The 26,980-nt window shown below is 51.0% G+C and overlaps 1 protein-coding gene across 5 annotated transcripts in view; it reads left to right on the top strand.

Moving 5' to 3' along the window:
* ARHGAP22 (Rho GTPase activating protein 22) overlaps nt 1–26,980 on the top strand; it is a 179,315-nt gene that overhangs the window by 105,840 nt on the left and 46,495 nt on the right. Inside the window, exon 1 of one of the 5 annotated variants that reach the window (XM_032491665.1) lies at nt 9,016–9,317. The exons of the other annotated variants lie outside the window; for them this stretch is intronic. Coding sequence (XP_032347556.1) covers nt 9,266–9,317 — 52 coding nt within the window. The 5' untranslated portion in view covers nt 9,016–9,265. Of the gene's footprint in view, nt 1–9,015; nt 9,318–26,980 lie in introns of those variants that run through there. 5 annotated transcript variants of the gene reach the window in all.

Below are 26,980 nucleotides of genomic sequence, written 5' to 3'. Positions count from 1 at the left end.
AAATGTGTCGACGAATTGGTACAAAGGGCCCGAGTTTTCTGGAAGGAATGAGATGAGCTGGATGCACCAACCACCATAGTGTTTTCACACTTTTTTGACAACAAGAAATAGACACGCCATCCCACCCGAGGGCCCAGGCATACACGGGAGCAAGGGTCTCACCGAAACATACTGTTCCTGTATGCAGGGCCAATGGCATTTTCTATTCTCGGAGATTCTACCTCATTTTACAAAATACTTACTGGCCAAGACCCACTGAGTTGACTTCATGACTTCAGTTGGAGTCCACAGTTGGAAAAATGCTTCTTAGGGTTTGGTGTTGAGGAGGTACCAAGGCCTGGCTGCAGGGAGGGAGAAGTGGCCCTGGAAATAAAGGCCCTGGGGTTAGTGAGCTCTGCCTGGTACTGAGTAACTAGGGGGATGAGAAATGATGGTCTTGGGGACTTATCAGATACTGAACTGGGTCTGATGGGGCCATGTGAGGCCAGCTTTCCATAGAAATTGTGTGTGTGTGTTTTTGTGTATGTGTGTGTGTGATCCGACAGCATGGAACACAAGGAGCTTGTGGGCCTTCTCCCCACACAGGAGGTCATGTGCCAGAGATGCTGTGTATCCCTGCAGAAACTCGGTCGCCCACTCCCTCCCCATGGGGTATTACTGTGGTATCCAGCAGCCCTTTCCTACACAGCTGTAATCCCATTGCTGCCACCATGACCAGCTTGGGAGGGGCCCGCCCCATGCCCTGACCATCCTGGGACCGCCTGGGGCCCTGTGGGAGTGGTCTATAAGGGAGTCCACAGTCATACCCCAGAGGCCCTGCCTTACCAGGCAGGGAGCCCTCCAGACAGACGGAATGCTGAGGCCTGGGCAGAACACCCTGGAGGAGTTGCTGCTTCCACAGCAAAACCCCAGGGAACAGGGACCTCACCCATCCTAGCATCTACGCTTTAGACACTTGGCCAAGGCCAGCATCAGCTAAGAAGCTTGATAGGCATCAGGATGGGACAAAAGTGGCCTGGACAGTTGCCCACCAGAACCAGAAATGAGAAGCCGGGCTGCCCTGCACTTTCTCCTTCCACAACTAGGTGGCAGCAGCAAGCACAAAGACTTGAACCCCTTTCTGTGGACTCTACCATCCCCGCCTCTCTCCTCTGGGCTGAAATTCTTCCAGTCCCACCTCCCCCCGACCCTGCCCAGCAGCCTTGGCTGCAGCTCTGTGAAGAAACCGAAGGCCGTTGGGCACTTAGTGTCCCAGTAAAGCCTCACAGCCCTTCAGCACCTCTGGCCCCATCCACTGCCTCATTGAAGGACTGAGGGTCTTTCGAGATGATGGAAGTCGGAATTCAATTCAGACGGCTTTGGCATCACTTGCAGCCAAGGTAGTAAGCACAGAGGCAAAATGCAGTCTTGGGCGTCAGATAGCCCAGCTGCCCCTCACAGCACCTCTGAGCCCCAGGGTGGCAGCCAAACCTGCTTCCCTTTCCTGTGGCCTTGCAGACAGTTCTCCAGGCTCCCCCTGCAGTAAGATGGGTCATGTGACTGAACTCTGGACAATGGAATGTGGGTGGGAGTGTGGCTGCAGGCTGCTCTCAGCCCCTGAAATCCCCTGAGATCTTCCTCTCCCCTCCTTGACAAGCAGATGGAAAGGATCCAGGGGAGGACACAGGTCCTCGAAGGAGCTTGAGTCCCCTAGTGACTGCCTGGAGCAGAGCCCCCCTCCCTCCCCCTTTTCATGCTGACCTACTCAGGATGGTGTCCTGAGCACTAATGAATGTGTGTTTATGGGGTTAAGGCTCTGAGATTTGCGGTTGTTTCGTTACAGCAGCCAGCAGTAATTACCTGATTAACGTGCAGGTTTCCTTATCTATGGCCTGGGTTTATACTCAGTCTCAGGGTGGTTATGTCTAAGATAGATAAGGTATGCAAATCGCCAATCCTGGGGGCTGGCACGTTGCACACTCACTCACTCAGGGAGATGCGCTGCAGGGCTGAGGTCCCGCCCTTGCACTGTCAGCAGCTGCAGCAGCAATGGTGACAGCAGCAAGGAGGACTAATTAGTCCCCAGTTCACAGTGCCTTGTCCTCAGCAAAGCGGCCCAGACACCAGGTGGGCCTGGCTCAGGGCAGTGGATCTTCTGTGGCACGTGGGGATGCTGGGAGCCTTCAGAAGTGCTCAGGTCCTGTCTATGCAAATGCACTGTCCACTGGATTTTTGCTGTCACTGTGGAGACTCGCTGTTAGGGCAGTATCCCTAATGGAATGCCCAGCTTAGGGGATCACACAGACTGAAAAGGAGTCTGGAGCTAGACCCCTGAGTTCAAACCCTCTCTCTTCCACTTACTAGCTGTGGGATCCCAGGTAAATCACTTAGCAGTTCTGTCCCTCAGTTTCCCCATCAGTACAATGGGGGTATAGTAGGGTTCTTGTGGAGTTTGAGTTAATATATATAGAAAGCTCAATGCTGGGCATACAGCAGATGTTTAATTTGTGTTGCTCTTGGGGGAGGGTATAGCTCAGTGGTAGGGTGCGTGCTTAGCATGCACGAGGTCCTGGGTTCAATCCCCAGTACCTCTGCCAAAAATAATAAATAAATCTAATTACCACCCTCATAAAAAAATGTTTTTTTTAACTGTGTTGCCCTTATTACTAAAGCAAGCATCCCACTTGGTGACTCCCTTGGTAAGCAACTGAGACCACCTCCCTCCCACCCCTGCAGTGCATGGAAAGTTCTGAGGCTATCAGAGCCACCAGGAAGGCCCCTGTCTCGGCAGCCAGTCAGCCCTGGACAGGGAGCAAAAGCCCTCAGGGCCATGGCCGTGGCCTCCTGCTCTTTCCCATGGTGCATTTCTCCTGGGGGGAGTCGGGGGAGGAAAGAAAGACAGAGCAGGTGGGAGCAGGGCTGGGAGTGAGACCTCGGGAAGGACAATGGGCTTTGTAAAATCCCTCTCTGGGCAGTCTGGCCAAGTTCAATGGCTTCAGGCCACATGAACAGCAAGAAAAATGTGGCCCAGGAATTTCTCCCCAACGATGCCCCTTGTCTTTCGCTGTGGGAATTTGGAGCTGCAGACACATTCCTTCCACGAACAACGTCCTCAGCAGCTGAAGGCCCATTGGCCGGAGCCGGGGAATCCGGCTGGTCGGGCATCTCTAGGGCCCTGCCCCCCGACCCCCCGCCCTGAGGAGTAGGCACAGCAAATGTGCAGGAGAACGGCCTCTCGCTGGCAGACTTCAGAGCCCGCTGAGTCAGGGACTGACCCCTCCCCGGCACTGCGTGCCTCTCCCGAGAGCCAAGTGTCCAGACAGTTTGTGCAGCTGCTTTTCCCTAATCTGTCACCCAGAAGTGGAAACTGGACGTCTTGGATAGAATCCCCACTTCTTAGAGATGGGAATTCACTTTTTTTTGCCTAAGCCAAATACTTCCCAACTTAAGAGGAAACAATTTCCCAGTGCTCTAAAAGTCTTCTTAACAGAGGGTTGCAAACTACATGAAGCCCACAGGCCAGGGGGAGGGTATAGCTCAGTGGTAGAGTGCATGCTTAGCATGCACAAGGTCCTGGGTTCAATCCCCAGTGCTTCCACTAAAGTAATAATAATAATTTTAGAATGCATAAATAAATCTAATTACCACCCCCCCTTAAAAAGCCCACAGGCCAAGTCTGGCTCACCACCTGTTTTATAAATAAAGTTTTATTGAAACACAGCCACACCCATTCATTTCTGTATTGTTTATAGCTGATTTCATCCTGCCAGGGCAGAGTTGAGTAGTTGCTATGGAGACCATAAGGCAAAGTTTAAATATGTTTTATGATCTGCCCCTTAGAAAAAGTTTATTAACTCCTAGTTTAAAATAGGAGGTATTACATTCACTCATTAACTTATACCACTGTGTTAATCCACAAAGGATTTGAAATGGCTTGTAATGAGAACATGTAGAATGAAATGACGGTAACACAATAGTAAAAATTTAAAATATTAAGGACCCAAGAAAATGCAAATAAAAGCAGAAAAGCAAAATCAGGAAACAAAAACAGAAATGTGAAGGCCTACTTTAAGGCCTGCGTACTTGCCAGAGACAAACTGAAATTTCTGTGAGCTTCCTGGTAGCCAAGGGAAAAAGAAAAATGAGACTTAAGTCTCATTAAGAGAAAGGAAAATGCATACCAGTCCTTATGGGATCCACAGCTATTTCTAGCACAAAGCAGTGTGGGCTTACTTCAGATAGACTCTACCTTTCCCAGAGTCACACACTTCATTAAAAAAAAAAAAAAAAAAAACCAGAACAATGAGTCTGTAAAGTGAATAATGGCAATGCTGTTGATGAGGGATAATGGTAGGGGGTGGGGGGAGGAGCTAATTAACATGTTTAACTGACTAGCTACATTCAAATCAGTTGGCTTCCATGCACTGTGGCAAAAGTGCACAAAACATATTTTGAGAGATGGTGGGAGAGGCCTCTATTCTGCTTCTCATTTCTCTGTTTCAAAGCAAAAACTGAAGTTGACTTGGGGTAGCCCCAACTTGTCACTAACTCAACTTCAGTGCCCGGCACATGGTAGGTCCTCGAGAAGTGACTGATGTGGAGTAGCTCTAGCCTTTCTGGACCTCAGATTTCCCAGGAAAAATAAGGATGTATTAAAATGTAAAGTCCCTTCCAGTTCCAGAATGTCTGTGAGTGTCGTACATATGGCGTGTGCACACTGGATTTTGGCCAAGCTTCTAACACAAATCAGAACTATGACGAGAGGAGAGGATGAGAGAGGGGGAAGCAGGACCAGATGGAGACCTTCACCTCTAAGAGGCAGGAGGCAGGGCACAGGTCATTAAGAAGGCGATCTATGGTGGTCAGACTGCCTGGATGCAAGGACAGGCTCTCCCACCTACAGCTCTGTGACTTTGAGAGCTCACACAACCTGGGCAGATGTCCATATTCTCACCTGTAAAATGAGTGTGATGACCTATCACCATCACAGGGCTGCTGTGAAAAGTAAATGACATAATGCCTGTCAGGTACCAGCACCAGGATGGGGTAGCTTTGTAATAAGTGGTCTACAAAGGGCTTTTATCTTCAGGAAGCCCTCTCTACCAGGTGTCAGGGCTGCCAGGGAACAGATGCTACTCTGAAAAGCAGTAAAGCAGTGAGCCTCACGTGGTCATCCTGCTGGACGCCGTCTAGTGCTCCCCAGGATTTGTCTGTTTTACCGCAAGTCTCACCCACGGACATGCCTTAGATCCATGGGGCATGAATCCATCACCGAGTGCTGTCCCTTCTCCCACCAAAATATCTACCATAGAATGAAGAGCGTAGGCTCTGAAGCAAGACAGGCTGTGTTCTAATCCAAGCTCGGCCACTAATTAGCTGTGTGAATTACTTGTATAAATTACTTCACCTCTCTGTGCCTCGGTGTTCTCCTCCTTAAAGTGGAAATAATGATGGTACCAAACACATAGGCCTGCTCTGATTCTGAATGGAAGGTCATGCTCATAGCCTGGCTCGCCACCAGGGCCAGGCAGTGTTAGCTACTGGTGTTATATACGACCCCCCATTTCAGGTGTGTTAGTGCCTAACAAAGTACCCCAAAGCTTAGGGACTTCAACATGTAGCCCTCTGCTCTGCAGCGGGGGCAGGGCTTGGTAGGGACAACAGTCTCTGCTCTACTTGCCATCAGCTGGAGGACCACCGCACTCACACGCTGGCCCCGACCTCAGTTCTCCACATGGCTGGGCTAGGCTTCCGGGAGCATGGCGGTCTCTGAGTGGTCCCACTGCTCACAAGGAGATGGCTTTCCCTAGAAGACAACAGGAGAAGCTACTGTGTGCCTTAGGATTTAGGCCCAAGACTGGTCCAGAGTCACTTCACTTCTGTCACCTTCTGTAGGTTAAAGCAAGTCACAGGGCAGCCCAGATTCAAGGGCACAGGACCACATAGGGTGTAGAGCTCTGGGTGGCTGGGGGTGGCCTCAGCCCTGCCGGAGCCTCTGTCCTGCAAAGCTGACGTCCAGCTCTTCTCCCAGAGCCCACTGCACTCCCTGAATACCCAGCCCCTGGTTCTGGCTCTGCTTTCCCGTGATGTGTGGGATGTTGGCCTTTCAGCTCCAGAAGATGTCTCAGAGGTCCCCACCTCTCTGGTCAGTTTTCTGGAGTTGGTGGCTTGAGCTCAGCTGGAGCCTTGCAGCACCAAGTGATCTTGATGTTTTGGCTCAATTCAAGATGATGTGGGGTCATGATGAATTCAGGGGACAGAGATATGTTCAGGGACTTTGAGTTTTCAGGCAAATTCCATGCTCAGTGTGTGCTTTTCCAGTTGCAGCCCATGACTCTACACCTAACTGGAGAAATGCCATCCATCCATCTATCCATCCATCTGTTCATCTGCCCACCCATCCACCCATCCACCCCTCCACCCGTCTGTCCGTCCATCCATCCATCTATCCATCCATCCATCCATCCATCCATCCATCCACCCACCCATCCATCTTTCTGTCCATCCATCCATCCATCCATCCATCCATCCATCCATCCATCCATGATTCTGACACTTACCATTTCATTGGTCTTGGGCAAGTCTCTTCACCTCTCTGAACTTTAGTTTCTTCCTCTGTAAATTGAATTTAACGACATCTGCCTCATGGGGTTGTCCTGTGGTTAATTGAGATAATAGGACTTGTGAGTTGCCTGGGACATGATGGGAAACACACAGTGACTGTTATTTTCCTTCCCTATTAGGGAATAGACACACAACTAGAAAACGATGTAAAATCAGGAATTAAAGTGTGTGAAACCAAGGACAGTAATACTGTAAGCTCTTGCCTTGTGTTCTGTCTCGTAAACTTCCCTGGGAGTTGATATTTAAAGCTCCTTTGAAAAGTTGAGTATCCCAAAATGTATTTGAATGGTTCAGTGGGGATACTGACCCTCTGTAATAGGCTCGTTTGAAATGATCCTGCTTTGCTACTTCGTCTAAGAAAGATAAACAAGCAGCCCACAATGGCCGCTGTGATGTTTTCTTTTAAATCTTGCTTTCCAAATGTAGGACTTGGCCGTTGGACAATCACCCGGGGGCTCGCTCCCCGCACATGCTCTCCCTGAATGCAGGGAGCTCCAGCTTGGAATTCCTGGGGCCTCATTAAGCCTGCTGTGACTAAGTGATCTTGCCTGGTGCTAAAACTGTTTAAAATGACTTGGCAGCAACCAGAAGTCAGGTTTCTCTGTTTTTTCTCAGTTCCTCCCTTTTTGTAACCCCCGCCTACATGTCATGAAATGAAAACATCTTTCTTGCCGGATCGGGTGCAGGACAAGCCTCCTCTCTCCCTGAAGAAGCCTCATCCTGGTCTTTCTGGACAGTTAGAGGGAGGCAGAAATCTGTCCCACTGGTGTTAATCTCCTCTTTGAATGAGACTTAACTCCTGGGAAAACCTCTTCCCTGTTCCAAGTCATTCTTTCCTCTCTTTCCCTGCCTCCCGCACCCCCACCATTAACTCTTCTCCTCCATGCCACTGGCAGCCTCTGCCTCTGGCCTGGCCTCGCCACTGCTCTTCTCCCCGACTGCCTCTGTGTTCTCAAGATGGGATGGGGGTTGGAAGGGAAGGAGAAAATGCCAGTCCAGCCAAGGCTGTCAGAGGGTGACCACAGCCCCGTTTCAGGGGAAGGAACAGATCCTAGGAGCTGGAGGGGTGAGAGAGAATCTAGTATTAAGAAGCCTACTCTGCCAGATAGTTGAAATAATTTCTCTCATTAGATTAATTACACAATAACATGTAAATATACCTTCCTTTAAAGAAATTAGACCACTATAAGAACGTTAAATTCCCTTGACACCCACTTTCAATCCACTCTTGTCACTCACCGTCTCCCTAGAGGGAATCACTCTCGATTTGCTGTTTTTTCTTCACAAGTGTTTTTCTAGACCCAGTGCTTAGAGCAGTACCCAGCATAGAGTGGGCATTATATAGTATAGTAATAATTCTTAGGGTGTGTGCTTTACATCAGTGCTATGAATCCGCAGATCTTAAACATTCAGCTTGCATCTCCCTCCTTTGATGCAGTATTTCATTTTATGAAAATGCCAGTGTATTTGATGACCCCTTTACTGCTGATCATCCTGTTGGTTTCAATTTTTGCAGTTACAAACAAGGCTGCAATGAAAAGCCTGGTAGAGGTTTTCCTGGGGGTTGGGGCTGAGCGCATGCTGAGAAATGAAATTGCTTGGTCCCAGGGTATTAGCATTTTTTTTGTTTTAATGAGCAGAGCAAATGAACATTAGCTTCCAAAGTGATTGCACCAAAACAAACTCTTCTGGCAAAAGTGTCCATTTGCCCAAATCCTCACCAGCACTTGATAATGATGATGGTTCACACTTACAAAGCACTTAGCAACATGCCAGTTGTGTCCTAAATCATATATATGTATTCATTTAATCCCCACAAAGATCCAATGAAGCTGTTCTATTAGTCTTTCCATCTGATAGATGAGGAAACTGAGCACAAAGTGTTTGAATAACTTGATACCATCAAACCTTTAATTTGTGCTAAATGACATCTGAAGCGGCCTTTCCCGCACATTTCAGGAGAGCTGTCTCAGGGAGGAAGGGTTACCCCAAGTCACACAGTCCATAGGTAGCCCAGCCAGGTTTGGGGGTAGCCTGGGCAACTCACAGTTGTAGAGTGCAGGTGAGCTGGGAAACTGAAAGCAGAGTGGCGCTGGCAGACGCTCCCCAAGTCACCCAAGAGGTGACTACTTAGAGGATGCTGGGGGAGGGGCGCCGCCGCACTTGCACCACAGGGGACCTTTCCTTCCGGTCTGCGGTGGGTTAGTATCATCGCCCGGCATACTTAGCCAGCTCCCTGCGGGCAAGGGAGGGAGCCGCAGACCGCGCCCTCTCGCACAGCGCCCCCTGGCGGCCTGTCGCGAGCGCGCAGCTCGGCACCCCGGGAGAGTAACGGGCCGCGGGGAGGGCGCCCGCGAGGGCAGGGAGCCGGCGCGGGGCCGCCCCGGCGCGCGGAGATAAAAGCGGGCTGGCGGCGCGGCCGGCGCGATCTGCGCGTTCTCCTATTGATTAGCAGGGTCTGCCCGGAGGCCGGGATGCCCGAGGCGCGGGACTCGGACGGAGAGTGAGGGGAAGGGACCGGCCAGGCCGGTGGCCACGCGCGCAGCCCCGCGCCAGGCTGGGCACTGCCCGGAGGCCAGACCTTGGCCGCGCCGCTCCGGGGGCACGGGCAGCAGGCGGTGTGTCAGGCATTGGAGGCGAGCGGCGGGCGCGGGCCGCTGCCATGGGGCTGTGCTGCTGCAAAGACTGGAGGGGACACCTGCGAGCGCCCAAAGGTAACTCTCGGGCGCGCACGTGCGCCGCAGGCTCGGGACCTCTGCGCTCCCGCGCGGCGCGCGTCCCGCCGGCTCCCTCCAGCCGCCACTGGGGGCTGCCAGCCCCGCATCGGGGACTGGTCGCCGGTTCCCCTGGGCCACCCGACATCTGCCCCCGCCTTGGAAAGGGCTCAGGTGTGGCTACAACTCCCCCAGAGTCTCCGAACTTTGCAGCGCGCGCGTCCAGGGGCTCCTCTTGCTCCGCGGAGCCCGGATAGGGGTTAGGGTCCGGCTCCGGGGTGGGAGGGGAGCCGAACGGAGGGGAGCGCCCGCCCTCCGGGGCCCGGAGCGGATGGTGAGTGCTGGCCGCGGGTCCGCCAAGTCCAAGGCTGGGGCGGCGGAGACCCCGGCGCCCGGCCCCGCCCGCAGGTCCTCTGCAGAGGGAGCCTGGCCTGCGCCCGGCGCCGCCTCTGCGGCTTAACCGCCTCGGAGCGGGGCCATTCATTCTCTTCGCCTGCCTCTGTCACTAACTTGGACCCAGGGGCCCCGACTCAGAGTTTTCCAAAAGTCGTGGCAGAACCTCAAGGGGAGCTGCTTGTGGAATGCGGCGGGCTTGGAGAGGGCTCTGAGCCGACAAACGCGCTGAAGCCGTTGGCGGCAGCCTGAGGTCCGGCCTCCTTTGGGCCGTGGCCCTTCCAGTTTAACCCTTGACTGCCTGAAACGATCCCTGTTGATTGTCAGAAACATAGTGATACAACCCTTTACTGCAGCGCTCCCTAAACTCGCCGGAACCTAAAACCCACGTGCCCTGCACCCACTTCTTGTTAAACATGCAGATTCCCGGGCCCCACCCTGACCTTTCTGGCTAGGCTCTGGGGAAGAGCCTGTGAGGTTGTGTGTTTAAGGACTTCCCTAAGGGACTGTTATGACAACGTGCGTCTGGGAAGCCTTGCCTGTAAACCGAATAGTCATCCAGGCTTTACCAGGATGGGCACCAGGACCCTGGTTCCTTGAAAAGTATATTCTGGAAAGGTCTGATAAAGGCGTAAATGTGTCAAACAGCTTGAAGGATTCTTGTCCAGGTGATGTTAAGGATGGCACAAATACACAGGTTAGGTTCGCAACGGGTTTGAGGTAGCTTATAACATGTGTAATAAATATAACACAACTAAATTGGATCCTACATTTAAACAGGTCGTATAGAGCAAAGAGAACCGAGTTAGTCTGACTGTAAGATAGTGTTTATGGTTGAGTCTTTTTGTAGCTAAAACCAAATATGAATAGTTACATGGTTTTCATTACTCCAGAGCAACAGTTTTCCTAGCTTGGATTTAAAAAAGAATTTTGCATATGGGGCTTCATGTTTGGAGGGAGGAGACCGAGGGCCAGCATGTCTTGGCTGTCACAGTGGCCAGGGCTACAGTAAGATTCAGAGGTTAGGGTCCAGCTGCATCCTGGCCGAGGGCAGCGCAGAGCCCAGAGCAGAGCAGGAAGGATTTCACTTGGGGGCTGGCTGCAGCTTTCATCTTTCCTGACAATTTCTCAGTAAACCCTGCAGGGAGTTGGAGCCAGAGTCCCAGAAGTAAGGGTGGATTTGCAAGGCCTTGATTAGGGAGGACTCAATTGACAGGCCCGGAAGGGAGGCGGGGTCATCACCTGCCAGGGTTGTCTTCTGGGGCTGGGGACCCCAAGCTATACCGATCCAGGTAATGACCAGGCCTGGTGTAGGAATGTTTCCCAGTTTGCCCCCATCCTGCCACGCATCCTAAGGCACAGCTGGCCACAGCAGCCCGTGAACAGGGACCCAGTCTGAAGGGCCCACAAAGTCTCAAAGCCCATGTAGATTAGCAGAGCTGGCCAAGCCTGGAGCAGGAGGGGCTGGGGAGCATTGTGGTGTCAGAATGAGCCTGCTCTGTCCAGAGCGGGCAGCCAGCCACTGGCAGGCAGGAAGGATGGTCTGCAGTTCAAGGAAGGCAGACATTTAGTTTTTGATGTAAAATCTTCAAATGTTTAAATGTCGTCGCCTCATTTAACACATCTGAAGCCATGTGGCCAGTCTGGCTAGGCAGGAGACAGTTTGGACCATTGTTCCAAATTGGTACTGCTACAAGCAGGGGGCACATTTCCCTTGGTCATAAACTTAGAAATGATGAGTTATCGAAGTTTGGAAAGTTTTTCACTGCAAGACTTCTCAGAGCTTCCAACACATCGGTGCAACTCCAAATCAGGTGGACGGTAGATACAGTCCCTGGCAGCTCGCCTTTCATCGAGCATCTTCCAGCAAGCACATCTTTGAACACACTTTGAAAAATGCTGCTTTGGACTGTGACCCAGTTGTCATAGCAGTGACGCAGCACGTCTGTTTGGGGTGTGTGGTGTGTGGTGTGTGTTTAGCTATTACAAGGTACCTGTGAAGAAGCTTTCTGACTTTCCAGTTTAGAAAAATGTGTTTTTTAAATTTAAGATCAAAAGAGAGTACATTAGTCATTGGTGTAACTTTCCCCAAGGCAACGGCTATTGTTTTTGACTTCATTCTTGGATATTTCTGAATCAAAATTTTTACAGCAGAGTAGTTGACCATGTCATCCCTGGGTAAAAGTGTACTTGATAAAGCAGGCAGGCTCAAACAATAAACCCCATGAAGAAAGCAGCAAAAATACAGCACGTGCTGGAGTCACCATAGTGGATCTAATCAACATGTCTTTAAAATCCAAAGCCTGGCTCTCTCTCCAGGGGACACTTGCTCTCCTGCTAGTGGTGGAGCTGCAGGCGGGCAGCCTGGACCTGGGGAGGGATTGCTCCAGGTGCGTTGTGGGGCGTGATATGCTGTGATATTAATCACATTTACTGTTATATGCAAGACAGATTGTTACAAATGGAGCCATCCTGCGTCCCAGGGGCTTCTGCAGAAGTCAGAAGGTCAGCGAGGGGGCTCTGATGTGCAGAGAAGGATTACACCCTCGCGGACTTGCTCTGAACTCTGAGGACACTGTCTGATTTCGTTGTTTCTGGGAGTTGTTTCCAGATGCTTCTGCTATGTTGAGCTCTGTGGTGGGTCTGTTCAGTGGCAGATTTCATTTGCTTCCACTTTGCATCGCGGCCCAAGGTCGAGACTTGGAGGAAGAAGTCGTACAGGAGGGCAGCACCAAGGCAGCTTTTGTTCTAGGCCAGGGAGGGGGCAAGGGCAGATTGCAGGTCCCTGAGACCTCTGAGGTGCACTGGCCCCCTGCTGCCACTCTTTGCCCCTCACACTTCCGGTTGGTCTCAGCACTGGGAGCCCTCCTGTCTTCCGGGATCTTGTACCCTGTCATGTCCTGACTGGCCCCAGCACCCTCACCCTCCCTTCCACTGGCTCCTTCTCTCAGCCCACAAACTTGCCTCAGTCATTCATCAGAACATTTTTTTTTTAAACCCATCTCTTACCCTTGTACATGCCACAGCCTAGCCCACGTCTCCTTCCCTCCATCATCAGCCCCCAGGAGCAGTCTGCTGGTCCCTGCATCCCCTTTCTGCTCCTCCTACCCTTGTCCCTGACAGCCGTGCCGGTGCTGGACCTGGTGAACCATCCTGGTGCTCTGAGCACCTGAGAGCTGCCCACCTTCCTCCCCCGCGACAGCCCCTGCCCAGCCCTTCCTGCCTCCCTGGGCATTATTGTGATCACCTGTAAGGAAACAGCCCCCAAATCCTCTGCCTCCCACCTCTGCAGTGCCCCCCTCCAGCCTGCAAATCCAGAATGCCAGCCAGAGTCCAGCACTCCCTCCCGTCCCTTCTCCCAGCTTCCAGGCTCTCAGCTCTGCCCTGTGCTTCATTCCCTGTGACCAAAGGCTGACAGCTCCTGAGATCTTGCCCAGGGCAGTGTCCCCATCCCTGCCCCTAAGGTCACTGCAATCCCTGTGGAGACCCTCATCCTCTTGACCGCGCTGGCTTTCCTGACCAGTCATCCCAAGTTCATCCCTGCTGCTTCTAGCCCACAGCCCAAGCCAGCATCCCATGCGCGGCTCCTGTCACCCTGTATCCCTCCTCAAACCCCATCTCGGCCCCACAGGCCCAGCTTCTTAACCTTGCCGGCGTTACCTGATTCCCTCTCCAGCACCCCCTCCTGACCTCCCCCCTCCACCCCGCCTGGGCCTCTCTGGCCCCTGCACACACCACACCCTCTCACGGTGCCTTCAGTCAGGCCTGAGAGGGGCCAAGCCCCGGGAAGGTGGCCCACGCCTGGAGCCATCTCTGAGACCCTGGCCTGCTGCCCCCGGTTCATTTCATTCTCTCCGGTGCCTGGTTGGGGAGGGTCTGTCTCCTGTAACTGGCGGTCATCTCGTCACCCCTGTGGTCTGGCGTGACACTCCAAAGAGAATCTGGCAAGAAGGCTGGGGGAAAGTTGCGCTCACCTTCACCTGCTCGTGGCTCCTGGCACCCGGGGAATCCCAGGGCAGCCCACTTGGGAGAGTCCAGCCCCACTGGGTGTATCACTCTGAGTGATAGCGTGAGGCACTGGACCCAGACTCCTTGTCCCTTTCCTGATGGGCGAAGGGCTGGTCGGGGTGCCTGGTAGCCAGGGTGCAGAGGCCAGTGGGCCGGGCAGGAACACTGCTACTGGGCAGAGAGGTGCCCCTCGCTTGGCCATCCCGGGGTCGGGGGTGACAGGTCTGGTTCTCCTGTGTAAACAGCTGATACAGCCTCTGAGCTCACTTTCTTGAGAAAATTCCATTTTTCACAAAATCTTCCAAGATTGCTAATAGGCAGCCGCCATCCAGGCTTTGGGCTGTCCATTTAACAATCATTCGCTGGCCACTCCATGCCAGGCCTCGTGCTGGGCATGAGGATAAAGAGTCAGGGAGGGTGCAGTGTTTGCCCCCAGTTTGCTCGCAGCCTGGCCAAGTAGAGGCCCAGGAAACAGTCGGCGAAGCTGCAAGCTGAGAAGACAGGCAGGGAGTGATGAGCCTGGAGGCTCTAGAAGGGCTTGGCTCAGAGAATGCCCAGACTGGTGGGTGCCCGAGCTGGGTCTCATAGGAGGAGCAGTCAACCCACAGAGAAAATAAGGCAGGGCTTTCCAGGCCTGCGGAGGGAGGCCAGGGCCTCGACTCCCCAGCTGCTCCTTCTCTGCCTCTACTCCCAGGGACCTGCACAAGCACATGCTCCTTGGGCTCACTTCAGCCCCCACCTGCTCAGCCCTCTTGCTGGCAGCTCCTTTAGTCGCAGTGATTTCCCCAGGCCAGGCCTCGCTCTAAGCACCAGACCCGCTTGACATCTCCATTGGACTAGAGCAGCCAAAGTTAATCAAGCTAAATCAGAACTCTCAATTTCATCCTTCTGTGATTTGCCGTTGCCAGGTCCCCCCAGTTCCATTCCCAAAATGCACCTGAATCCCTCTGCTTGCCTCCATCCATGCCAGCTCCCAGGTCCCAGCCCCCCACCTGCCGCTGCAGTGGCCTCCCGATGGCTCTGTCCTCTTAGACCCTCCCCCGATCCAGTGCATCTTCCACCTGCAGCCAGTGACTCTTCCAAGGTCCCATCGCTCCTTGCTCAGAAATGCTCAGGGCCTCCAGCGGCGTCCGCAGTGAACTCTTAGCACCGTTCACAGGGGGCTGGTATGGTCACCAGCCCCCCTGCACTCACCAGCATCCGCTCACAGCTGGCCTGCTTTCACTTCCCTCAGTGTCCCAAGTCCTCTCCCCACTCTGGTGTCACCCATGCTCTTCTGTCTATCTGAAGTCACCTTGCCCCTGCTCTTGACCTGCGGACCCCAATGTTTGGCCCTAAGTGTTTGTCTTTCCTGAGGGGCCTTCCCTGATCCCGGTTACTTACTCACTTGCCGTCCTGTACTTTTCCCTTACACCCATCACAACAGAGTGTCAGTTCATAAAATCTGTCCCCTTGCCACGTTGAGCCAGAAGCTCCCTGAAGGCAGGGCAGGCTCTGTCTCTTGCTCTCCACTGGGAAGGCTGGCAGAAGCCAGGCGGCATGGGAGCACATAGGTCTGACTCGACCTCAAGGACAGTGATGTGGCTGGAAGGATGTGTCAGAATCTTGGAGCCTTTTGCTCCAGGATTGTGTTTGGGGCCACGAGCCCTGAGGTCTCCGTAGATCAGGGTTTGCAGGGGTCACACTTGGTTTCTGGGAAGTGTCCCTTTTTGTTTACCTCTTCCCCATTCTCATGCTCTGGGGCAGAAGTCCTCTGGGTTTTGCAAAAATGGGAACCAGCCTCAGGAAGAGGATTTGGTTTCATTTGCTAGCCAGGGGACCCCTCTCTGAGCCTCTGCACCCCCAGTTATAAATGGGGACAGCCGTGCCGACCTCCAGGGTTGGCGGAGGCCAGGTGTTTGTCCTAACACTGCTCCTTTCTGGCTGGGTTACCACTCAGAGCCTCAGTTTCCTCATCTGTGAAGAGGGAAGCAGGCAAGACTGGATGGTCTCCAAGATCCCTGTCAGCTTGAACCTTAGACAGGTTTTTGAGGAAACTCAGAACTGCTCTGTGCCCCTAGCCACGGGGCATCTGGAGGCCAAATGCCTTTTCCCACCTGCTCAGAGAGGGGCTCAGCCAGCACTCATCTGGGGAAGGGTGTGAGACTGTGAGGAGAGGTCAGCGGACCAAGTTTCTGAGCAGGTCTGTTTAACCAGCGCATAGCCACGGTCCGCACCAAAGAGGAGCCAGTCCTGGGGGAGCCTGAAGTCCCTGACCTTGGCCATTAGGACAGCAAGCCTCCCAGAGAGCTCAGGAGTCCTGAACTCCTGGAGGGAGAGGGCAAGGAAATTGCCGGATGTGTGTTTTCTCATCTTCTTAGTCTGCAGGTCCTTGCACAATAATGGGAGGCTCCTTCAGGAAGCCTGGGCCCCAGTGGGGTGCATCCAAGTGAAGTGAATTCCAATAGTTCCCATTAACCTACCTGCCACAGCTTTATAGCTAATGCACATCCAAAATTACACCTTCTGCTGGGCTCTGCCCCCAAACGCCCATCACCAGACTCTTTTAAACGGCTTTTTTTTTTTTTTTTTTTTGAGTTGTAGTTCACATATCATAGAATCCATCCATGTAGATTTTGCAGCACCGTAGTTTTTAATACATTTAGAGTTACGCAACCATCACCATAATCTCATTTTAGGACGTGTTTATTACCCCCAAAAGAAACTCGATGCCCTTAGTAGTCACTTCCCATTCCTGAGACAACCCTACCCGCCTTGCCCTGCAGCCCTAAACTGCGTGCTTTGTACAATATATGGTTTTTTAGCAACTTAGCATAATGTTCTCAAGGTTCACCCAGGTTGTAGTGTGTTACCACTACTTCGTTACTTTTTATGGCTCTGTATACCATGGTATGAGTATGCCACATTTTGTTTGTCCATCCATCAAATGATAAGCATTTGGATTGTATTTTACTAGTATTTTTGTTGAGGACTTACTAGTATTTTGTCTGTATTCATAAGGGATGTTGGCCTGTAGTTTCTTTGCAATGTCTTTGTTTTTGTTAGCAGAGGAATACTGGCTGGGAACCACTGGGAACCATTCCCTTCTCTTCTACTTTTTGGAAGAATTTGTGAATAATTGGTGTTATATTTTAAATGTTTGGTAGAATTCACCTATCAGATATTAATTCTCCTTTAAATGATAGGTAGAATTCCTTAGTGAAACATTGTTAGAAATGCTTAAGTTATTAACTTGATCTCTTGCTAAAGTTTATTTAGAGTTTTCTGTTTCTTCTCGAGTCAGTTTTGGTACTGTATGCCTTCCTAGGAATTTTTCTTCCACATCTAAGTCATCTAATTTTGGCGTAATGTTGTTCATATTATTCCCTTGTAATCCTTTTGATCTTTGCAAGGTTGGCAGTGATGTCCCCTCTTTCATTCCTGATTTTGGTAATTTAAGTCTTCTCTTTTTTCTTGGTCAGTCTAGCTAAATTTTGTCAAATGTGGTAATCTTTGGAAAGAACCAAAGCTTTTGTTTTTATTGGTTTTTCTCTATTGTTTTTCTAGTCTTCGCTTTACTTTTCTCCACTCCAATCTTCATTATTTTCTTCCATCTGTTTGATTTGGGCTTGGCTTGTTCTTTTTCTAGTTTCTTAAGGTATAAGATTAGGTTATTGCTTTGACATCGTTCTTCTTTTATAATGTGGACATTTACAGCTATAGATTTCCTTCTAAGCACGCTGCATCCCATAAGTTTTGATATGTTGTGTTTTCATTTCCATTCATCTCAAAATGTTCCTAAAACTGTGGTGATCTCTTCTTCATTTATGTAAGAGTGGATTGTTAAATTTCCACATATTTATGAATTCTCCAAATTTCCTTTTCCTGTTGATTTCTGATTTCATTCCTCTATAGTCAGTGAATACACTTTCATATTTGGTTTTATTCAATCCTTTTAAATGTTCAAGATTTGCTTTAGGATCCAGCTTGTGGTCTATACTGGAGAACGTTCCATGTGCACTTGTGAAGAGTGTGTATTCCACTCTTGCTGGGTGAGATGTCCTGTAAGTTAGACCTCCTTGGTTCATTGTGTTATTCAAGTGTTCTGTTTCCTCATTGATTTCCTGCCTAGCTGTTCAATTATTGAAAGCAGAGTACTGACATCTCCAACTATAATTGTTGAATCTCACTTCAATTCTAATTTTACTTCGTGAGCTATGGAACTCTATGTGAGGGCAGTTTACAATTGTTAGATATTCATGCTGGATCAACCCTCTTTTCATTGTAAAATCTTTTTGTTTGTCTCCAGTAACATTTTTATCTTAAGGTCTATTTTGTGCGATATTGGGTCCACTTTAGCTCTCTTTGGGGTATTGTTTACATGGTATGTCTTTTTCCATGATTTCACTTTCAATTCATTTGTATTTTAAAATCTAAATGTGTTTCCTGTGGACGGCATATAGTTTGTTTTTTAAATCCGTTCTGTCAGCCTTTGCCTTTATTATTGGAATATTTAATACACTTACATTTAGTGTAATTGCTGGTAATGTAGATTTATGCCAGCCATTTTGCTGCTTACTTTCTGTATGACTCATGTCTTTTTAGTCCTAGTCTTTCACTGCCACCACCTTTTTGTGTGATTTTTTACTTTGCCATTTTAATTTCCTTATTGTTTCTTTACAGTATTTTTAAAGTTACTATCTTAGTGTTTGTTCTGGGGATTACAATTAGTCTTTTAATGCAGTGCAGATTAATACTACCTTAGTTTCAATAGTGTTCAGAGACTTTGCTCCAATAGAGCTCTGTTCCCTCTCCCCACTTTATGCCATTCTTGCCATAATAATTACATCTTTATGCATTATAAGTCCATTAACACAGTTTTGTTGCTCCATGTTGTTGTCTCTTAAATCAGATAGAAGAAAAGAGCTAGAAAAAATATATTTATACTGTTTTTTATATTTAACTATAGTTACCTTTTTTGGTGTCTTTTATTTCTTTGTGTCGACCCAAGTGATCATCTAATGTTCTTTCATTTCTTCTGAAGGACTCCCTTTAGAGTTTCTTATAGTACTGATCTGCTAGGACAGATGACTGAATTTTCTCAGATTTTCTTTATCTGGTAATGTCTTATTTCTCCTTCGTTTTTGAAGATGGATTTCTGGGTATAGAATTCTTGGTTGACAGTCTTTTTTCTTTCAGCATTTGGACAATGTCATCCCATTGCCTTCCGGTTTCCTTGGTTTTTTATGAGAAGTTAACTGTTTTATATAATGAGTGTTATACATCACTTTGTATGTGATGAGTCATTTTGCTTCTTTCAAGATTCTGTGTCTTTGAGCAGCTTGACTATGATATGTCTGGATATGAATCTCTTTTAGTTTATCATACTTGGAGTTCATTGAGATTCTTGGATGTATAATGGTTTTCAACAGATTTGGGAAGCTTTCAACCATTACTTCTTAAAATACTCTTTCTACCCGCTTTTTTCCTTTCCTTCTAGGACTCCCATTATACATGTGTTGGTACACTTGATGATGTCTCATTGGTTTCTGAGACTCTGTTCATTTTTCTTCATTATTTTTTTTTTTCTTTCTTTCTGTTTTCTCCTCATACTGGATAATCTCAGTTGACCTATCTTCAGGTTTACTGATTCTTTCTTCTGCCAGCTCAAATCTGCTATTAATTTGCTATAGTGAATTTTTCATTGTAGTTACTGTACTATTAAACTCCAGAATTTCTATATGGTTCTTTTTATAATTTCTATCCCTTCATTGATATTCTTTACCTGGTGAGATATCAGTCATATCTGCCTTTAATTCTTTAGACATGGTTTCTTTGAACATATTTATAATAACTGATTTTAAATCTTTGTCTCGTAAGTCTTACATCTGGGCCAAGGATGGTTTCTACTGACTGCTTTTTCCCCCCTTGTGTATGGGCCATACTTTCTTCTTTCTTTGTGTATCTTGTAGTCTTTTATTGAAAGGTGGACATTGTACATAATACAGTGTGGCACCTCTGCAAATCAGATTCCCTTTCTTCCCCTGCTTTTATTGTTATTACTGGTGTAGCTGTTTATTTAGTGACTTTCCTGGACTAAATTTATAAAATCTGTAGTACACAGCCATTGAAGTCTCTTCTTGATTAGTTTAGTGGTCAGATAATGATTTTGCAGAGATATCACTAAATGCCTTTAACCAATAAGTCTGCTACCCTTTGCTGAGTGTGTGTGTGTGTGTGTGTGTGTGTGTGTGTGTGTTGGGACACACCTTCAATGCTTAGGTAATTCATGACTGTGACTTAATCTTCACTTCCTACTTGTACAGGGACTCAAAGTCAGCCGGAAGTGAGAGATTGGAGACCTCTCCAGTCTTTGCTGTTCACTGGCACAGCTCTACAGATGTACACAGCCTTGTAGATCTCCAGAAATATGTCAGAGCTCTTCAGACCCCCCAGAAGATTTCTCCATCCCCAGATCTTCCCTTTGGCCAGAGCTTATTTGGCCCAATTAGTGTCACAGTTTAAGGCAGCAGAAATGTTAATGAATTACCACTGATTTTTTTTGGACAATGTCCTGCAGATAGGGTTTTTCCACAGAGTGAGTCAGGTCACATAATGACAATGCTCTATAAATGGGACTTTTTCAGGGAGCTGCAAGGCAGGTCAAATTGCGACAATGTCCTGGGATGGGACTTTCTGAGATGCTAATTCACCCCAAGGTAGGTGGGCGGGTACTTAGATCTTCTCTAGTCCAGGCCTTGCCCTTCTTACCCGACCTTTACCCTGATGCTAAGCGGTGGCTTGGAGGTGAGTTAAGGGGCCTCAGGACTTGGTCTCAAGGAGGTAGTGTGAAATGTAAGCTCATGCAGCTGGGAGGTGGGCAGATGTGGTGCTGAATTCTGGCTCTTGTCATATACTGTCTGTGCAGCCTTGGGGACAGGTTACTTCTCTGAGCCAAAGAGGGCTGCTTTTGTCTGTAAATTGGGATACTAGCAACCTCACCAGCTTGTGTCAAGGGAAAATTTAAATTGGCCTCTGTCTATGAGGCTGCTGGCACACAGAAAAATGCTCAATCATGGAAATGATTATTATTTGTCTTGAGGCTCAGGGTAGGGCTAAAAAATGATGAGGCCTGTGTTGTTTTCTTGAAATAAAAGCAATTATAACACATGTGACACTCGCTAGGGTCCAAGCCCTGTCCTAAGCACTTTGTATATAGGAATTCATTTAGCCTCAGGTGGATTCTGCTATCAGTCTCATTTAGAGACGAGGAAACTGAGGCATAGAGGTTCCTGCCCCAGGCCACTCAGAACTGGGAAGCCAACGCAGGCTGTCTGGCACCAGAGTCTGCGGTGCTAACTGGCACTCTGTTTCATTTTAATACCACGCAGCTCCAAGCCAGGTGTTCACTTTGACATCTGGCAGTGGAGAACCCCCAAGTGAGGGTAAAACAAAAAGCAGCATTTGCCCTTTACTGATGAAACTCGGAACAAAGGGACTGGATACTCCCGAGTCACATTCAGTTTGGAAAAAGTCAGAAGTCAGTCTCAACACAGCCGTTTCTCTTTTGTGGTTTCAGCCAGGCCACGGACCCGGGCCGGTTCCTCTCTGATATCCGGCCCCCACCGGACCTGCCCACCCACCCACCCTTGGAGTTCCTCTTGGGCTGGGGGTTGCGACTCATTCCTGGAGCTGGGCGCTGCCCCGAGCGCAGCCTCTCACCCAGACTGAGGGCTCACGCGGCTGATAGCTTCAGTCCCCACCAATGACAGGATTCCACGCGGACACCCAGGAGCGAGCAGCGCCAGCAGCAGGAGGGATGGTTAATAAGTTGGCACTCACCTCGACACACCAGGGACATGCAGGTGTGGGCATCCCAGGGGTTTAGTTCGGTCTTTTACGACAGGCCCTGTCACCATCAGTGAGGTCACAGTGGCCCTGACCGCCACGTGACCGTCTCTGCAAGCGCAGAGCGTGAGGTGTGGCTCAGAAGTGGGCGCGGGGCCCTTTACACCTGCTCCCCACCCTCCTCCTCACGCCTCCCCAGAGCAGGGCCCTAACCCACAGGCCCTCAGATACCGTCCAGCCCAGGAGGTCTGCAGCCACGGCGGACGTTCAGATGGAGCTCCAGAGCAGCGAGGGGGTCTGTGAACCGCTGGAACATTTCCGTACCACTTAGTGACTTGTCACTGCCCCCAGCCTTCCCGGGCCCCTCTGCCTCCCCACTCTCTAGGACCTGGCCACCTAGGACCAGATGTGGCTTAGGACCCACTTTGATTCTGATTGATCCTGGCCCCTGACTGATAGCCATTTTTGAGGATTTTGAACTCCATGAAGCCTGCATCCAAAATTTCTGGAGGCAGAGAGCCCTGAACTTGGGAGCAAGGAGAGATCTTTGAGACTGGGCAATTTCCTCTTCCTCGGTTTACTGTTGAGGAGAGTCAGACACAGAGAGGCCCACATCCCTCCAGGGGGCCCCCCAAGGGGGTGCAGAATGGGGACAGGGTGGGGCGACAGCATGAATGGCCTTGGAATCAGGTTGCTCTGGGTTCAAATCCCGACTCTCCCAATTTGACCTGCGGCGCCTCTGGCTGTGCGGGACTTCGGTGTCACCCGGCTGGGAAAGCACCGCCTCACCAGGCTATTGCCAGGGGGCAAGGCTGTGGAGAAAAAGGGTGTTGTATAGGATGAGCCCCATCAACACCAAACACTGCCTTCCCCACAACAGCGGGCTCTGGGATCCTCAGGGAAACACCTGTACCTCTGACTTAGCAAGGTCCCAGCAGCCATGTTCAGGGCCACCTGCCTGCGAACAGACCCCTACCTACCTCGCCCCAATCCACTGTGGGGAACAAGCAAGCTCTTTTCCTGTGAAGTCTCCCCAAGGAGGGTCAAGGAGAGAGTCCACTCTGATTATCATCTTGCTAATGATCAAAACATGGGGACTTAGAGATGTAATGTCCAGGCTGAGAGGGCGCAAGCTTGGGAGGTCCTCAGGTCCTCCAAGATCACCTAGCCTGACCTTCTTTTCTAGGTGAGTTTTAAAAAACACTCCCCAAAGAGAAAATGACTTGCCTAAGGCCACCCACCATGTCAGTAGGCCAGTGGGGACCTCACTCACAGTCTCTGAGTCTGGGGGCCCCAGTCCTCGGTCCTGAATAAGGCTGCCTAACTGCGTTCTAGTTTAGTCCCTATGAATTGAGGGCAGGTTCTGTGCTGGGCCACTTACAGAGTGGCTATCACACTTTCCTTACGCCAAAATGGAAGAATGGAGGGAAGGGACCAGACATTCAAGAGTCATTCAAGGCAGGATGAGGGTTGGGGGAGGGAGCCCATGGGTACAGGGGAGCCAGCCTTCAGGCCACCTCTCACAGCTGGATGTCCAGTCAGCCCCTCGGCCATGGCCCCTGCTCAGAATGCGCTGGGCAGTCGGGCAGCTCTGTCATAAATGATCCTTCCTCCATTGTCTCAACATTTCCAAGTACCAGACGGGACACAACAGGCTTATGTTGCCTTAAGTCTCTACTCTGCCCCAGGCCCGGGACACCTCGACCGTCCTGCCTTGCTCATTTGCGTTGACTCCATAACCCCAATGTTTTTGTGGATTCACAGGGTCAAGAGGGGTTCCCTTGATGCCTGCCAGGTTTCTCCACCAAGTTCAGAAACGTTTTATGCATGGCGTTAAATACACGGTCTTTCATCTGGGAGGGAGGAGAGGCTGAGTTTGCTGAGCTCTGTCGGTGCCAAGCACAGCGCATGCGCTGCCTCCCAACTCCTCAACCTTCCCCGCCAGGGTCGTTGGATACTGTGGATTTTGGAGATGAAGACATCGAGACTGAGAGATAAATAGTTTGCCCCTGGCCACCCAAATGTCGCCGGTCAGGTCTGCATGACCCCAAAATCCAGGCTGTTTCTCTCTTCCCTCAGCTGTCTTTCAAGTCTCAAGAATGGACTCTTTTGGAAAGATTCCAGTTAAAGGTCTTTGGCTGCTAGGACTGTGGGTCCTGAGGTTTCTCTGACTACCTAATAAAGTGATTTCTCATGAAAACCTAAGGACATCCTTCCTTCCTGTGCCCCCCTCCTCCATGACCCGCAGGACACCATCAGTGCATGAAATCTCTGGAAATCTGGGAGAAGCAGGCGCCGAAAGGATGTTGCAGCCCCTTTCTTTATTCAGAGGGGCTGGGGAATTGCTCTTTCCCAATAAACTCCCGAGAAGCCACTGACCAGGACCGGGCAATGGAGGAGGGGGCGCCGCTGGGTGAGTCTGGGGGAAATGAGGCCACGGAGCCCCGGAAAAGGCCCGGGTCACCCAGCATCCTGCCCTGCCTCCCCTGTGAGGCCCCATTGTCCTGGCTCGAGCTCCCAGGCTGGCCCGCCCTCGCCTGCAGCATTCATGCGCTGGCTCTGAGGCCCATTCTGAGTTAGTGCTATTTGTAGAATCTTCTTAAAATACCACAACAGTGCCATTCAGGGAGCGTCTGCACGGCGATGGATGGTGGAGGCTGGAACAAAGCTCTGCTGTGCTGGGCATCCCGATCTGGCCTCGGCTGGAGGGCGTCCCTCCGCCCTACTGACGGGCGGGGAGCTGCGGGGAGCTGGGGTTCTCCCCGTCCTGGGTGCTCCCGGGCAGGCGAGGCCCCGTGGGGCCCGGCATGGCATGGGCTCTGGTCCCCCACGCTGGCCTGCAGCGCATCCTGGGCCAGGCTGGCCGGCGGCGGGAGTGGAAGAGGGCACTAGGCTCTCCGTAAATGAGGCTGTGCTGTTTACAGTAGCCTTTCCCCAGGAGGCCAGGTCTAGTCCACCCTGTCATCAGGCCACACCCAGGCTTGCTCAAGGACAGACAGTTGGGTGGATGGACAGGAGCAAAGATGAGGGAGGGGCATCAGGGAGGGACCCACAGGGATGAAGCTGTTTGCATGCAGAAGGCAGGGCTCTGGCACCTTTCCTCCCTCTGTGTCCATGCTGTTCCATCACGATATGTGGCATAGTAGTGCCCTTTCTCTTCCCCACCTCAGCAGCGCCCGCAGCATCTTCTCAGGAACACATGTTCTTGGGATCTCTTAGGAGGTTAACAGGCGTTGCCATTGGCAATGCGTTTCGCGGTCCCTGGGAGGAGCTGAGTGGAGCTGAGTGGAGTCGAGCGTTTTCTCTGCTGGTGGACCTCTCAGAGCCGGTGGACCTCTCAGAGCCTTTACCGTGCCAACGGGACTGTGTGCTGTGTCCCCTACACTTAACCTCCAGGCCCTCCCTCACGCAGCTGCCAGCCAGGTAGTGATGTTCTGGCCAGACCTTCCTGTGGCCCCTCCAGGTGTGGCTCGAGCCCCAGGTGCGGTGCCCATCTGTTCATAGTGTTTGATGACTTTTCAGTTTTTCTCTTTTCCCCCAATGGCACCATGTGTTATACAGAAAGGAGGCAGCTTAGCTGTCCTAGCCTGTACCCGAGGCGAAGGGCCTGCAGTGGGCCTTCCTGTGTGTCTGGGAGTGGCTGGAGGGAGACCTCACTGCCCTGAAAGGCTTGGCAGCCAGGCCAGCAGCTCCCTCTTTGAGCAGCTGCGCCAGCCAGGCCCCAGTGGTGGGTTTTTAAATGTTCTCTGCAGGTCCCTGACGAGTGTCTACTAACAGCTGTTCACAAGGGACACTGGGCCACCCTGTGATCAGTTACACAAGCCAGCATGGGGTGTGACCCTTGACAAGGGCCTGCCTGTCAGGGGAGATCTGTTTGGAGTGAGGGTCAGGTGAGAGACTGACACCCCAGGGATGGTTTGGGGGTCCTCGAAGCACACCATGTAAAGGACAACACCCACCTCAGTGTGGACGGTGGCCACCACCGCATTTGAGTCCTGGCAGTTGAATTGGATTCTGACCATCCTGGTGGAAGGCAGGGCAGCCCTGGGAAGCAGGCCTTCTCTGAGACAGGCAGGCCCAGGTCACTCACTGGCTGCAGGACTTCAGGCAAGAGACTCGGCATTTTCATGCCTCAGTTTCCCCACCAGGAAAATGGGATTCACAAGGCCTAGTCTGAGGGTTGCTGTGGGACTGTGGTAGGCAGGAGGCCCGGAGAGGCTGGATGAGTTGAGGTTTTGCTCCCCAGCGCTGCCAGTTCTGCTGAAGGGAAAAGCACTGGACAACAAATAGATGAAGCATAAAAATCTCAGCTCTGACCTCTGGCTGGGAGTTTGAGGTAGTTTTCTTCTGTAAGATGCTGAAAGATAAGACCTTCCTCAAGGTTGCTTTGAGGCTTAAATGTGGGAACATGGAGGCCACCATGTTAACTCCAGCAGGGGAGGGATTCACAGAAGCTGCAGTGTGGAGTGGGGCCTCCAGAGGGCGCCATTCATTTTAGACTACAATGAGAATGGCTGCCCCAGGGAAGGAGGTGGGCAGGCACTTAAACCACAGTGTGAATGTCAGCCACTGGGGTGCCATTTATTAAAACTGTATTATTAAATGGCTGCCCCCAGAAGGTTCCAGGAACTTCTACTACCATGTGAATGGCTGCCTCCTGGAGTTGTGCCGGGGAGTGGTGCTGGGTAACAGTGAACAGATTAAACCTCCATCCTGGCACTGGCAAGACTTCTTGTCTGGTTGTTTATACCTGGCGTCCAGGAAGGAGGCCACTTATAAAAATAGTATATTGTTTTTTTTAAAAATCCTGAAGAATTTGGTTTAAGAAGAGGGTGGGGAGACCTCAGCTAAAGCCCTGAGGTCTCACACACCTGCTGGAGGTGGGCCCACATATGGGGAAAACCATGCAAAGAAGAAAAGAGCATCAGAAAGAGATCCATGGGGTCCAGCTCGAATTAAGGAATTTCTCATGTGCCCAGCATAGATTTTGTGGCTCCGCGGGGCCGGATAGCGGAGGCAGAAAGGAACAGAGGCGGCTGGATTGAGTGCACAGTACTGGGTGGGTAGATCATGGGCTTGGAGTTCCCTAGGCCCTGGTCACGTAACCCCTGCTTGGCAGGTCACTTTCCCCAGCCCCAGTCTCTTCATTCAGCCCCCCTACTCCAGCCAGAGGAGCTCCTTCTAGCCTTTGGCTTTCTGCGGAGGCTGCCTCCACCCTGGCCTCAGGGAGGGGGTCTGAACTCACCTCCAGGGGAGGCAGAAATGGTAAGAACCCCCCTCCCCCACCTCTCCCGGCCCGGCCGTCGGTGTTTCCCCCCACTAGGAAGAGTTCCTGTGATGGCGAGGTTTTGTGATGCAGAACTGGGGAAGGGGCTTACCGCCATCTCCATAATAAAGAGTAAAGAGGCAGTGCATCCTCCCCAAAGGAAAGGGCA

This window comes from Camelus ferus, chromosome 11 (genome assembly GCF_009834535.1).
Source record: "Camelus ferus isolate YT-003-E chromosome 11, BCGSAC_Cfer_1.0, whole genome shotgun sequence".
Classification (NCBI taxonomy): domain Eukaryota; kingdom Metazoa; phylum Chordata; class Mammalia; order Artiodactyla; family Camelidae; genus Camelus; species Camelus ferus.
Note: the sequence above shows the minus strand (reverse complement) of the source record. Positions and strands in the feature narration are given on the sequence as shown.